General features: G+C 42.8%; 1 protein-coding gene across 1 annotated transcript; it reads left to right on the forward strand.

The window, feature by feature from the left end:
- Nucleotides 1–5,770: 5,770 nt before the first annotated feature.
- Nucleotides 5,771–15,043, forward strand: LOC101732100 (trypsin-3). The gene is made up of 7 exons (XM_031893645.1): nucleotides 5,771–5,832; nucleotides 7,233–7,262; nucleotides 9,825–9,990; nucleotides 10,075–10,343; nucleotides 11,516–11,670; nucleotides 13,748–14,001; nucleotides 14,502–15,043. Exons 1-7 carry the CDS (start codon nucleotides 5,787–5,789, stop codon nucleotides 14,563–14,565), a joined length of 984 nt encoding a protein of 327 aa, XP_031749505.1. The 5' UTR covers nucleotides 5,771–5,786; the 3' UTR covers nucleotides 14,566–15,043.
- Nucleotides 15,044–15,677: the final 634 nt, after the last annotated feature.

The raw sequence follows: 15,677 nt of genomic DNA on the forward strand, positions 1-15,677 counted from the left end.
CACTGGAGACCAAAACTGAACAGCATATTCTAGATGGGGCCTTACCAGCGCTCTGTAAAGGGGAAGAATAACCCCCTCCTCCCGTGAATCTTTACCCCTTTTAATACAGCTCAAAACCCTGTTTGCCCTTGCAGCTGCTGTCTGGCATTGCTTGCTACAGCCAAGTTTATTATCTACAAGGACTCCAAGCTCCTTCTCCATTATGGATTTGCCTAGTGCAGTCCCATTAAGGGTATACGGGGCTTGCATATTTTTACATCCCAGGTGCATGACCTTACATTTATCCACATTAAATCCCATCTGCCACTTAGCCGCCCAGATTGCCAGTTGGCCAAGATCCTGCTGCAGGGATGTCACATCCTGGATAGAATTGACTGGTCTGCAGAGTTTTGTGCCATCTGCAAACACTGATACATTACTCATAATACCCTCCCCTAAGTCATTTATGAACAAATTAAACAAAAGTGGACCCAGTACAGAACCCTGAGGGACCCCACTGAGAACCTTACTCCAAGTAGAGAATGTGCCATTAACAACCACCCTCTGTACCCGATCCTGTAGCCAGTTTTCTATCCATGTGCAAACGACTTCACTAAGACCAATAGACCTTAGCTTAGAAAGCAGTCGTTTGTGGGGAACGGTATCAAATGCTTTTGCAAAATCCAAATAGATGATATCTACTGCATCCCCACTGTCCAGCTTCTTACTTACCTCATCATAAAAAGCAATTAAATTGGTCTGACATGACCTGTCCTTCATAAAGCCATGCTGATTACTGCTCATAATGCCATTCTCCACTACATAATTTTGTATGTGATCCCTTAACAAGCCTTCAAATAACTTGCCCACCACGGATGTCAGACTTACAGGCCTATAATTGCCAGGCTGAGATCTTACTCCCTTTTTAAAATAGGAATGACATTCGCCTTCTTCCAATCCCTAGGTACCATACCTGATGAGAGCGAGTCTGAGAATATCAGAAACAAGGGCCACTGCAATTCTGCCCCTAGCTCTCTCAGTACCCGAGGGTGTATTCCATCTGGCCCCGGTGCCTTGTTTACATTTATTGTGTGTAACCCTTTAAGCACCATATCCTGTGCCAACCACTGTGTAGTTGGAGCTGAGGCAACAGTGCAGCTATTGGGTGGGACTTGGCCCACTGGCTCCTCTACTGTATACACAGAAGAAAAGAACTAGTTAAGCACATCTGCCTTTTCTGTATCCGCTGTAACCATATTGTTATTATAACTCAATGGGGCCACACCCTCAACCTGCATCTTTTTACTATTAATATACTTAAAAAACTTTTTGGGGTTAGTCTTGGCCTCGGCCGCGATGCGCTCCTCATTTTCTATCTTTGCCTTCCGGATTGCTGTTTTACAACACTTGTTATAGTGTTTATATTCATTAAACGCAGCTACTGTCCCCTCTGACTTATATTTCTTAAAAGCTTTCCTTTTTCTCCCTATTAACTTCTTTACCTCAGAGTTAAGCCACATAGGGTGATTCTTAACACTTCTACTTTTTCTTATTAATGGAATGAATTGAGAACAGTAATGATTTAATATCATTTTAAATGACAACCATTTCTGCTCTGTGTTTTTATCAGAAAACATAATGCCCCAATCTATGCCCTGAAGCGCTGCCCTTAAGGAGCTAAAATTTGCCTTCCTAAAATTCATTGTCTTTGTTGCCCCCGTGTAAATTTGTTTCCTGCACCAAACATCAAATGAAATAACATTATGGTCACTATTACCCAGGGGTTCAACCACTTGCACATTTGCTATACGTTCTGGGCCATTAGAGATCACTAGATCCAGTATAGCATAGATTCTGGTTGGCTCCTCAACAACCTGTGAAAAGATCTCCACAAGAGCAGCCTTCAGTGGCTATTAGGGGGGACCAGGTTTTTTATATTGATGTCAATCATGTTATGATTAAGCTTATAGTAACAATAGTGTAACAATAGAGGAAGCAGACCCAACAGTTGTGGGGGGGGGGGGGGGGGCTGGAAACATAGGGACTGCGGGGTCTGTTTTCTATATTTTTGCATGGCCCCCTTTTTCCATTCCTGCTCTCGTGTCTCGTGGCCTGCTTGCGAGCAGGCTGGGGAAGAGAGGGGGGCAGGGGCTGGTAGGGTTTGCTACTCTGCACAGATTTTTTTGCAGGGGGGCCTGGTCCAGAGTAGTTAAGCTGCTGGTGAAGTGCAAGAGAGAAGGAAGAGGTATCTCTACACATTTAGAGGTGGCAGGGAGGAGGATTGAATGTGCCAATGTGGTCCTCTCCCAATGGCATGGTCGATCCAAGCACTGTGGAAGATGTTTTTCAGCTGGGGACAGTTTTTATTGAGAAGCTTTTACCCCTGGGCCCCTCTTGGCACAGCTCCCTTGGCTCCCTGGTTCCGACGGCCTGATCAATATCCTGGCGATATTTGCCAATAAATCTATTGGGCTGGACCTCCCAAGTGGCACATACAAGGGGCACCTCAGTCTGCAGCTTTTATTGGCCTGTCTATGACCAGATTTGGTTACCCCCCCCCCCCCATGGGCTTCAGATTATGTTATTATCAGCAAAGGACCAGAGATGAACCCAAAAAAGTCCATTAATTGTCCTCTCTACAGCATGAAATCCCTGGTTCCACGCACAACCTACTTGTCGGGAACTTCACTGGAATTGTTATCCCCCTGTAGTAACGTTTTGCTGGGACAGTTTCTTAGAATTGCTGGGACAGATTCCCCAAAGGTTTATCTGCCCTCTGTATAGAGAGATACCATAAAACAATTAAGGTCCCACACCCATTGGTTGGCTCCTCTGTTTTATTGCAACGCATGTAGAATAAAGTGTATGACTGTACAGGTACAAAGTTACCGAGATATATTACACAGTATATACGTCAACAAAAGATATGTCATCTGGGCTTCTAAGAAAGGAATTTGAGTTGCTTTGGAGCAGCGGCAAAGTTGCCCTTTATGGATGAACCATAAAATCAGACTTTGTAGATACACAGACTATAACCCAGCGCACATTAGGCAATAGCAAGGTGAATATTAATAAGAACCGCCTACTTTTAGCCACAGCCAGTCCCTGATTCACACAATTCACATTACCAATTGGTTTCTATTAGGGATGCACTGAATCCTGAAACCCAATTAGAAAGCAAATTTGTGCACAACTCAAGGTCACGTGATAACAAGGGTTTACATATGGCTTGGCCAGTGACCCAAATTTGGTCACTCAAACTCTCTAGTTCAGGGGTGGGCAAACTTTTTGGCTCAGGGGACACATTGACTTACAGATGGGCCATCAGAAATCATGGGGCCTCTCAGCTCCCCCCCTGCATCCTCCAGCTCCACTCCCCAGCATCCTGCAGCTCCCGCCCCAGCATCCTCCAGCTCCACTCCCCAGCATCCTGCAGCTCCCGCCCCAGCATCCTCCAGCTCCACTCCCCAGCATCCTGCAGCTCCCCCCCAGCATCCTCCAGCTCCACTCCCCAGCATCCTGCAGCTCCTGCCCCAGCATCCTCCAGCTCCACTCCCCAGCATCCTGCAGCTCCCCCCCAGCATCCTCCAGCTCCACTCCCCAGCATCCTGCAGCTCCCGCCCCAGCATCCTCCAGTTCCCCCAGCATCCACCAGCTCCCCACTAGCATCCTCCAGCTCCACTCCCCAGCATCCTCCAGCTTCACTCCCCAGCATCCTCCAGCTCCCCTCAGCATTCTCCCACCAGCTCCCCCCATCTTCCCCCCCAGCGACCTGCGGCTCCCTGCTGCTTCTGTACCCCAGCCCCTGCTGCATCCCTTTTTACGGTTGTGCCCCATGCGTGCTGACGTAACGCACACACACGGAGCGCAACCACCAATCAGGGCCCGAAATTCTTTTAAGGGGGGTGGAGTTGGCAGGTCGAATTGTGGCAGGATGTGGCCCGTGGGCCGTAGTTTGCCAACCCCTACCCTAGTTTCTATGAGTTGGTTGATGTCCAGCTGGTTAAAGGAAGTACAGATGCACTGAATCCAGAAACCGGTTCGGGATTTGGCCAATATTCAGCCATTTTCAGCAGGATTCCTGGCCAAACCAAATTTGTCCTTACAATCATATGACTTTTTGTCACATAAACGCGGAACTTGAAAATGTCTTACTGTGCGGGAAGCATATGGTTTTCCTTAGCCCCTCCTTTCCCTAATTTACATATGCAAATTAGGACTTGGTTCCATATTCAGACAAACCTTTCACAAAGGATTGGTGGTTCGGCCGAATCCCAAAATAATGGATTCAGTGCATCCCTAATAGAAAGCCCCCAATAAACTGCCAAGTGAAAGGGCAAACTTGCTCCTACTTAGCGGCGATGTAGTCACACGTGAAAATTAGTGCTGTTATTTTTGTTCCAACTACATCATCGATGACATCATCATAGCCCTGATGCACTCGCCCCTCCTTGATTCATCTTATGTTTATTTTGTAAGCAAAATGGAGCGGACAACTGATTATCACAATAGGCACATCTGGTTGGTTGCTGTTTATGAAAGACTGGAGAAGAGATGACATCTGGCATGGAATTCTGGGTAATTGATGACTTGGTTGAATACATGCGACAAACTCATGTCATTACAGTTTGGAGAATCGTACGGCTTCTAATGTGCCGGTGTTGGCTACAAGCCCAAGTATATTCAGCGCTAATAGAGAGGAAGTGATATCTTCTAGGTAATAGCTTTAAAGATCTTGGATTAACTGCTGCAGGAACAGGTTTCCATGTCTTTTAATTAGTCCCTTAATTAGTATCAATCAATGGTTCCTGTTGTGTTTAATAAATCAATAGATGTCTTAATGCACTTCTGAATGAATGTCTTGCACATTATATCGCAATTCTGTGACCAAACCTATGGCCAGATGGAGTTGGCTTCCCAAGCTGAGGTCCTTCAGAAGAAGTTTGATAGATAGGTCTAGTAGGCCCAAGTAGGATTAAGCTTGATGACAGATGAAGCTGAATAGAAACCTCAAGTGCTAAGGGGTAGGTACTTAATTATTGAGGGGTATCTCCTAATTCCAGAAAAGGGGCTGCATTGGACTTGATGTAATAAGAGGTGCCCCACCAAACCTTGGATGGCTGTCTCATCCTTCTATTAAGACATTCCCATCTAGTGTATGGTTTTCTACGCTCACTGAAACCAGCAAGGAGCTTGGCCTAGAACAGCGGATCTCAACCTGTGGGCAGGACCCCTTTGGGGGTTGCCTAAGACCATCGGGAAACACATATTTCCGATGGTTTTAGGAATAATTTTATGGTTGGGGGTCACCACAACATGAGGAACTGTATTAAAGGGCCGCGGCATTAGGAAGGTTGAGAACCACTGGTCTAGAATCTGAGGAAATGGATTGGTTACCTACAAAAGACAAAGGGCAAGTACTAGAGGACAAAATGACGTCAGCTTCTTGCTCTGTAGATACCAATATGCACAGGGAGTGTTAAGTTTTATGTTCTTGTATTAAACAACAAGCATAACCTACTTTGCCCAAAGGGCTTAGCTTTGTGGTGTAACTCTATCCTACTCAGCATATTGTTCTTATTTAGCAGTATTTGAAGATTCTTTTCATGGAACTATTAAGGGGCAGGTCCTATAAAAGACGTACTTATGAGCAAGCAAGAGTGTCAGGGTGTGGTTCCTATCAGATTAATTAGATGTCTAAGATTAATTCAGCAATGGGTGTGGTGGAGTTCCCACAGCTGACAATAGATATACGGGATGACCTGCATGGCTTGGAAGCATAACCTGGGCACCGGCTACAGAGAAGCATGAACTCGCTCCATTCAATCTGCGCTTTCTTCTTATTCGCCCTGGGTAAGTGGCTTCGTAGCACATAGGACATTAACATGAAGCCTTCTATATACTAGGAATATCGCTGGTATTATTATCGTATATTATTGGTATGGTTATTGCCTTGACTTTCTATGAAATGGGAGAGAGCTGGGAACTCTTTTTGAAAACTAATTTTTAGCATAGTTTTTGAAATACAGAGCAGACTCGAGTCACCATATGGATAAAATACATTAGGGATATTGATGAGCGAATCAGTCCTGTTTTGCTTCATGAAATTGCTGAAAAATTTGCAAAACGGTTAAACATTTGTGAAATGCGGCTAGCACACAACTTTTTTGAAGCGCACAACTTTTTCCTTAATCTTTTTTTTAAACCACCGTGACTTTTTTAAACGCGTCAGGTCTGGATCCTTGAATAAAGCCTTTTTGAAGTTTTACAACCGCTGTCCTGGAGTCCGTTGAGTGCATGCCGGTGATGTTTCTACCGCCGTGACTTTTTCCTCACTTGGCGAATTTTTGTCACGGCAAATTTTTGAGGCACTTTCACGAAAGATTTCGCTCATCCCTAATTAGGGGTCATAATTAGGCTACAACTAGGCCTGTTCTTACTGCCTGCCCTACGCAGGCTTCTTTTGCTCCCTAACTTGCGAATCAGAATGATTCATTAGGGGGCAGGAAGGAGGTGGGTGGGAGGATGCCTATGTATGCCCCCCTGCCTTCCTCTCTTTGCTGTAGCTTCAGGTTGGGGCAGAGAGGCCAGTGGGCATTCTTGACATGCCTCCTACTGGCCAATTGCAGCCTTTTCTTCCACTTTGCACACAGTGTGGGGCAAATGACCCCTACAGTCTTAAGAAGAGGATTAGCAGTCCTTGCCCACAAGAGCTTACAGTCTAAAGGGGTGGAATTTAATGGACACATAAGAGGTAAAAAAAAGTGCACAATACATCCCGCCTCCTGCCCACCAGTGTCCCCTAACTTAGACAGGATACAGGCCACTATTGGGCCCTGCCTTCACTGCCTGCCCCATAGCAGATAGTAAGGACACGCCTTAGTACCCCATTTCTGCCCGGGGGGGAAGTAAATGACCCTTATAAGGCCCTTATGGCAATTTGAGGGGGGGACCAAATGGTTTTCTTCTTACAAGACTAATTAGTTCGATATAATTATCAGTCCACGAGTACCAGGCACTCCTAAGGTCAGGGTGTATACTCTATTGTTTTAACCTATGAATTCATCGTTTCATTGTTTTTAAGAATAATACAATAAAAGGTATGCATTAGTTCACTCTGAATATAAACCACATTACTAATGTGTAGACACAATAGAGGAGAAGGGTGTGTCTTATTATTGTATAATATTTATCCTCATATTTGCAACGGATGCAATGAACTGAAGGATGTTTTTTTTAAAATCTCTTTTTAGGTCTCTATACAATTTGTGAAGCTGAGAAGGGTAAGTATAATTTGATATCTAATATCAATGTATGGCGTAGTTTCTCATAAGCAGTTGGGTGACTGGGAGGGTTGTGTACAAAGAGATCCTCAGATAAGTACTGCGGTATGGCATCTCCCTCTGCTCTTTCTCCTTTTATAAATGAAAAAGCCCAAATAAGAAAAATTATTTGCAAAGTTGTTTGTAACAAATAAAATACATGTAAAACAATAAGTATATTATTACCAAAGTATGTGGCCTGTAGACACCCCAAAATAAAGTGCCTACAAATTGGCATTGTTGTCACTTCAGCTACTTCAACATCAACACACTTTATGTGGGGTAAAGCCATAAAAAATTTAATTCACCCCAGAAAACCATGAACTTTTCTGCCAAAACCAAAATGGCTACATATGTACCAAACTGTAGAACTTAGCAATTTCTGGGAATCTACTGAATCTACTTATTTTCAGCACTATATCTCCCACATCCCATTAGCTACAAAGATTAAACATCCTAAATAAGAATAACAGAAGTCTTCTGAACAGTTTGATACCCAACATGCATAGGATTTCCAAAGTTTTTTTGCATGTCAAGACCCCAAATATGAAAATAGTGAATACAAATTGTCATGGCTAACATATAGGTTCCTTCAAAATAAGCAAATTTATGGTACTTTATGTGAGGTAAAGTAGTAAAAATTAAATTCACCAAAGAAAATCATAAACTTTTCTGCCAAATTCAAAATGGTTAAAAATGTATTTGTACATTAAACTGTTAAACTGAAAAACTTTGCTAAATTTAGCAATTTCTGGGAATTTACTGAAATCTTCCAATTTTCAGCATTGTATTTCCCACATGCCATTAGGTACAGTGCTTAAACATCCTAAACATGAACAACAGGGGTCTTCTGAACGGTTTGATACCTAACATGCATAGGATTACCAACATATTTTGTATGTCAAGACCCCAAAATTAAAATAGTGAATACAAAATGTTTGGCTGACACATGTGCTCCTTTAAAATAAGCACATTTATGGCACTTTATGTGGGGTAAAGCCATAAAAAACTAAATTCACCCCAGAAAACCATATACTTTTCTGCAAAATCCAAAACAGATAAATATATACCAAAGTTATACATACATACTTTCCTAAATTAAGCAATTTCTGGGAATCTACTAATATTTTTTTTTTTAATTTTCAGCATTGTACAGTATCTCCCACATGTCATTAGGTATAAATATAAAACATCCTAAATATGAACAGTTTGATACCCTCATGCATAGGATCACTAAAGTGTCTTGCATGTCAAGACCCCAAAATTAAAATAGTGAATACAAATTGTATGGCTGACACATGTGCTCCTTTAAAATAAGCACTTTATGTGGGGTAAAGCCATACAAAAATAAATTCACCTCAGAAAACCATATACTTTTCTACCAAATCCAAAATGGATAAATAAGTATTAGTATTTCAAAGTATCAAAGTTATAGATACAAACATACTTTCCTAAATTATGCAAATTCTGGGAATGTACTGAAATCTTCCAATTTTCAGCATCAAATCTCCCACATGTCATTAGGTACGCAGATAAAACATCCAAAATATGAATGCCAGGGGTCTTCTGAATAGTTTGATACCCAACATATATAAGATTACCAAAGTATCTTGCACGTCAAGACCCCAAAATGAAAACAGTGATGAGAAATTTTCATGGCTGATACATGCGCTCCTTCAAAATAAGCATCCTGCATGTTTTTAATGTATCCTGAACTGTAAGTAGAAAACCATATATTTTCGTACACAGTCTACCAAATCCCGAAACATTAGGGTGATTTAGTGATATAGTAGTGCAGTGTGTAAAGTGTAAATTTCAGATGTAAATCTCCATTTTCCCCCACAATGAAGGATACACAAATTATATGTGTGTACTGTGAGTGTGCAAACCACATAAGTCCATGTTAAAAGTATGTATGTTTGTGGGGCAAGTAAACTGGAGAGGTCGGACCAAATCTTGCATAGCTGAACAATCCATTGTAGGTAGTGATGGGCGAAATGTTTTGCCAGGCATGGAGTCGCTGAGAATTTCCGCATTTCGTGAAGCGGATGAAAAAAATTGCCTCGGAAAAATTTGGCACGTGTCCAAAAATTGTCGCAAGAATAGTCGCAGGTCCAAAAATTGTCACAAGAATAGTCACGGGCGTCAAAAGAATAGTCGCGCATCAAAAGAATAGTCGTGGACTTTTTTTTTTACATTTTTGCCGTTTCGCAAATCTTTTGAAGTATTTGCAAATTTTTTGGCTAAGCAAATCACTAATTGTAAGTTCATAATCTCATGGAGAGTACATGGGGGGGGGGGGGCGGCAGAAGGGCTCAGAAATTGTAGACAACAACATAATTTTCATTGATCTGCTGTCGTCTGGGGCTTCTGCGGCAATGGTGACCAAGAGCCACTTGTTGCCCACCCTTCTTCTGTGCCTAGGGCCCATTGTGAGGGATTTCTCTCTAGTTTTTATATTTGTGATATATATATACAGATTAAAAGTGTTTTACATGGTGCTATTCTTGTACAACTCTGCAGCCTGTGGAAAATCCGTCGCAATCAGCGATCGCATTGTGGGAGGGCAGGATGCAAAGAAGGGCAAGTACCCCTGGCAGGCGTTGTTGTGGTGTCCTGGTGTATACCGCTGTGGTGGGACTCTCGTCAGTAGCAAGTGGGTCGTGTCAGCAGCTCATTGCTTATCAAGGTCAGTGTCTGTTAGAACCTCCAATTCCATCCTCAAATCATTGGGTCAGCATCTCCCAACCAATCCGATTTTGCCTGTTTTTAGGTCGAATGCTTCCTGTCTTGCTGTTATTCTGGGAGCCAACAAATTAAGTGGAAATGAAAACGAGGAAATGGCGGTCTCTGTGAAAAACATCTATATACACCCTAATTACAATGACACGGATATCACTAATGATATTGGCCTTGCAGAGCTCACACAGGCCGTGTCCTTTACGAGCTACGTCATTCCGGTTTGTCTGCCTACAGCTTCCACCATATTTAATCCTGGACAGAGCTGTTGGGTGACTGGCTGGGGAGTTACTGAATTTAATAGTGAGTATATTTTCTGTTTCTGGAATTTGGTGACATCTGGTGTCTTTCATAATTATTGCATCTTTATAGGACTGCTTTAGAGGTTGGTTAGAATACAGGTCAAAGAAGAATTGCATCTAAGAAAGAAAATCTTAGATTGAGATCTCAGACTGCCTCCTGATTCTTTTGCATAAAGCTGGTTCATATGACAAGCAGTCTCTGGTTGGTTCTTGTTTTGGTCCAAGCTAACGGTTACACATTGGTTAAACCTATAACGAAGGTCTACCTCAAGTTAATGTCATGGTTGGAATTAGGGGTAGGCAAAGGAGGAACGTGCCTTGGAAACAACTGGTTGAGGGAAACACCATTAGATGGGAGTGATCAGCAGGAGAAGAAGAGAAGAAGAGCGGAAGTGATAGTGGTTGTGGTCAGACAGGGATCTGGGTTGGCTTCGGTGCCAATACTACTTGGCCTGGCTCTGGTTATTGGTACTTGATCAAGGTACAAAGACCCTTGGCCGTACACCTACAGCCATTATAAAGTTAGTTAGTATACTGTCATCGCAGAGTGACCCCCTTTTTTAAGTTTTAATAGTGTTTCATGAGGGTCTTCAGTGTTGTGGAAGAAGTCTAAATATGAGCAATCGTGTATAGTGAATATTGGCAAGAATAGAAGGTATAGAGAAGAACAGAAGGTGGTACGGTATGGTGGTCAAGTGGTTGAGGTCTTAGATGATAAATTTGGATTAAGACTTACCTGGGGGCTTTGGGAATGTCTCATTTTAGAGCATGGGTGCACCAGTTGCAGATAGAAAGTTCTGAAACATGACGTCAGACATGGACGGGGTTCAAACCTCATCGGTTTATGAGACGAATACCTGCAAGCAACTAGTTTTGTTTGCTAGAAAGAAAGTAGAAATACTACTATACCCATAGAAGATATAGTGGCGTTCTTTGCACAGGGGGCAATGCAGTGGGTGATCTGAAACTTCGTTTAGAAGACCAAACAAACCAGGTTGAAGTCCACGGGACAACTTGGGTGCAAAATAACTGCGTAGTTAATATAGATAGCTGATATAGATTGAAAAAAGTTCAAGTTCAACCGATTGGTGCATGGCCCATTATCAGTGATGGACTATAAGAAGATCAACTGTTGGTAAATTCTGTGGTCTCTTTTCATTTTTCCCCTCGTAGCTTCCCTAAGTCCAAATACCCTGCAAGAAGTACAGATGCGAATCCTAAGCGCGGAGCAATGCAGGAGTTATTATGACCCAAATATAACCGGTGTTTACATTACGGACCAGATGATATGTGCAAGGGACATCCTTGGTGGGAAAGACTCCTGTCAGGTTTGTGAAGAAAAAGCAATAACGCATCACTTTAGAGAACATCTTTAATTGTTTAAAGCGGGGGTCATTTATCAATACTGGGCAAACCCATGGCAACCAATCAAATTGTTGCATTCATTGCTCTACCTGCAGCTGGCTGAAAAAAGCCAATCACTGATTGGTTGCTATGAGTTACTGCCCATGGGAATATTTGCCAGTGTTGATAAATGAGCCCCAGAGTCACATAAAAGGGAAAATACACACTCTAGTTTAGATAAGTTCGAGCAACAGGGTCAGGTAAAACTGGGAATGATAATGGTGTGATATGAATGTAGTTCCGTGCCTCCGAAATGTATTCTAAATATTTCAGCTTGTACCCAGCGATCTTGCACACAGTCAGTAATTACTAGCCTTTGGTGAAAGCCTTAATATGAGGTTAAGCAAAAAGTGAGGTTCTAAGTGTCAAGTAAAACACATTTTCAACCCATAGTAAATCATCATAGTTTGAAGCTCAGCATGTAAGCCTTTATTAACCATATTTGCATCAAACAGGAAAACCTCTGCCTGTATATTATGGATCTAGGCCTAAAGCCTCAACATCAAACAGGAAAACCTCTGCCTGTTTATTATTTATCTAGGCCTAAAGCCTCCACATCAAACAGGAAAACCTCTGCCTGTTTATTATTGATCTAGGCCTAAAGCCTCAACATCAAATAGGGAAACCTCTGCCTGTATATTATGGATTTAGGGCTAAAGCCTCAACATCCAACAGGAAAACCTCTGCCTGTATATTATGGATCTAGGCCTAAAGCCTCCACATCAAACAGGAAAACCTCTGCCTGTTTATTATTGATCTAGGCTTAAAGCCTCAACATCAAATAGGGAAACCTCTGCCTGTATATTATGGATTTAGGGCTAAAGCCTCAACATCAAACAGGAAAACCTCTGCCTGTATATTATGGATCTAGGCCTAAAGCCTCAACATCAAACAGGAAAACCTCTGCCTGTATATTATGGATCTATGTCTAAAGCCTCAACATTTTATAAAGTGTTTCATTGTAAAGGGGCAAATTTTCCCATATGATCCTTACAAAGGAGGACAAACTCCCAACTACAAATACTGCAAGACTTATATGTAATTTGGTCATAAAGAAATCCTTAAAGGTATACTTTATGGAGTACTTTTTATTTCCAAATGACACTTTTTACATAGCAAATAATTCCCTTTGCCATTTAACATTTAATTTTTTTCACTTTGCAAAAGATGATTCCTTTTCTGCAAACAATTATCCCTCTAAATTTAATATCATACATTATTTCTTTGTAAATTTAGGACATGACAGATATCAAGCTGGCAATAGTTTAGAATGTGCCATTGTACTCAGGTTGGACTGGGATGCCAGGGGCCCGCCAGAATTACTTAGATGCCAGGGGCCCCCCAGGAGGACTTGGATGCCAGGGGCCCACCAGAAGGACTGGGATGCCAGGGGCCCACCAGAAGGACTGGAATGCCAGGGGCCCACCAGAAAGACTTGGATGCCAGGGGCCCACCAGAAGGACTGGGATGCCAGGGACCCACCAGATGGACTGGGATGCCAGGGGCCCACAAGAAGCACTGAAATGACAGGGGCTCCCCAGTAGGACTTGGATGCCAGGGGCTCCCCAGTAGGACTTGAATGCCAGGGGCCCACCATAAGGACTGGGATGCCAGGGGCCCACCATAAGGACTGGGATGCCAGTGGCCCACCAAAAGGACTTGGATGCCAGGGCCCCACCAGAAGAACTGGGATGCCAGGGGCCCACCAGAAAGCCTTAGACCATAGGTCCACTTTCCAAATTATTTGTACTTCTATCTCCATTGAGCCTTTTTATTCCCCAAGTGTCTTTTGCTTATTACTCCATCTATTTAGCCTTGTTGCTTCATTGAGAAATAGGGAATGACCATGAAATAGGCCAAGTAGTTAGAAGAAGAAGGGCCCACTGACCCCTGGGCCCACCAGGGTTTTTCCTGGTATCCTGGAGGGCCAGTCTGAGACTAAGTTGTCATTTTCATGCATGGTACAGATTATCCATTGATGTATGAATTTATTTTTGACAGGGTGACAGTGGAGGACCCCTTGTTTGTTCTTATGGAGGAAACTTTTATTTGGTTGGAGTGGTGAGCTTTGGCATTGGTTGTGGAGATACAGCCTACCCAGGGGTGTATACGTATGTGCCTGCCTATAGGGACTGGATTGGGAAATATGTTCCCAGTGTCTCTACTACCTCTAGTGGCTCAGCAAGAATAGGATTCACGTATGGGCCAACACTCAAGGGCTTGAGTTTAATGTCCTTCTTCCATTCGCTCTGCTGGTAAGTTTCATGCTTTCCTTGACTGTTTTCCTATTATCATTTGTGATTATCTGCTTTAATTAGCAATGGCCGTATTTTATTAATTTGTAATTGTTTCCTTGGTAGCATAGGAGCTACATCTCCTTTACTGCGCACACTTTAAAACACTACAAGTAGTGTAGGCCTTGCTTTAAGAAGCCTTCAAGATGTTCTGTGATCTTACAGCTATAGCCAGAGTTGGGTTAACCCCTAACTGGTAATGTTTTTCAAGATGTTGGTGAGTTTACTGAAGGTAGGGTTGTTCTTAGAATGCTGGACTGAAGTTGCACCATTTATAAGGCCCAAGAATATCCATATATTGAGTTATACAGGCCATGGTCCTGGTGATACCATTGTATCATGGATGTTCAGCCAACTTCTCTCTTAAGCAGTATAATGTTATATTTGCACTGGTATCAGAGAGAACTGAGCATAACAATAACAGAGTGCTAGTAGGACTAATCTTTCTTGTTTCTTTACAGGGTGCTACTGGGAGATCTTTGGTTTGTCCTGATCATAAGCATGGCAGCTTGGATGAGGTGCTGAAGACTGGAGTTGTTTGCGGGGAGTTACAGCACCTTGGACTTTGAACCATGGAGTATAAATTTAAGAATTTGCCTTCTAGAGCCTTATTTATTGGCAGAATGATCAAATTGTGAGATTAGAGCTCACTGCAGAAACATTCACCCACTTTCTCTTCATTCCTATGGGGTTTTTAGAAGAGGGGGGACAATTTCATTTCCACTAAAACCCCGAATATCTAGTCATGTATTGAAAGATCTGAACTGACAAAGTAAGAACGAAAAAAGAAGCAGTAAAAATGTGAAAACGTGACTTTTTTTCATAGTCATCAAACCCCCCTGGAAACTCTAAAACCATGAAGCAAAGAAGGACCTTCCAGTTGTAAATATGACATTGACTTCTACATGATCTCGACAGCTTTAAGATGGCGTATTTTTGCTTTCAGACTTTCTTCTCAGTTTCGTCGCATAATAAATCGCAAAAAAATCATATTTTTCTTCAACATCAAAGTTGTATTTTGCCACAAAAAATACGAAGCATGAAAAAAAAACGTTTGTAAATGCCCCCCCTTAGAGTTCACTGTCCCATCTAAAAATCCCATAGCAATGAATAGAAATAAGTGCTCTTGTTACCTCCAAAACTATGGTGGCCACCTCTGCCGGCTTTTTTCGCCGGCAGGGAATGGGTGGTGATGTCACAGGGGGGCGGGGGAAGATGTGGGGCAGTGTCATCACTGGCCCAATGTTGTGTCAATCTCATTGTGTCCTGCCCAGTTTTCCTAACTTGGAAAACCAGGCAGGAGGTTTTGACCAGGAAAGCCCTTCTGAAAACTGGACTGTCAGGGTGGTGATGTCACAGGGGGGCGGGGGAAGAGGTGGGGCAGTGAAATCACTGGCCCAATGTCATGTCAATCTCCAGTTTTCCTAATTTGAAAAACCAGGCAGGAGGTTTTGACCAGGAAAGTCCTTCTGAAAACCGGACTGTCTGGGTCAAAACCGAACAGGTGGCAACCCTATCCAAAACATACAAGAAGGTTAACGGGTTCTTGGCCACGGTAAGATAGGAATCTTATTTTACAAGCACCACTGGGGCAGAGAATGGTGTAGAACATAAAGAACTCTGGCGTATGGTGGTGC

The sequence above is a fragment of the Xenopus tropicalis genome, chromosome 9 (genome assembly GCF_000004195.4).
Source record: "Xenopus tropicalis strain Nigerian chromosome 9, UCB_Xtro_10.0, whole genome shotgun sequence".
NCBI lineage: Eukaryota > Metazoa > Chordata > Amphibia > Anura > Pipidae > Xenopus > Xenopus tropicalis.

Coding starts and splice junctions, on each gene's coding strand:
- LOC101732100 (XM_031893645.1), top strand. CDS start 5,787: ATGAACTCGCTCCATTCAATCTGCGCTTTCTTCTTATTCGCCCTGG. Junction 7,263..9,824: donor AATTTGTGAAGCTGAGAAGG/GTAAGTATAATT, acceptor ACAACTCTGCAG/CCTGTGGAAAATCCGTCGCA. Junction 10,344..11,515: donor GGGAGTTACTGAATTTAATA/GTGAGTATATTT, acceptor TTCCCCTCGTAG/CTTCCCTAAGTCCAAATACC.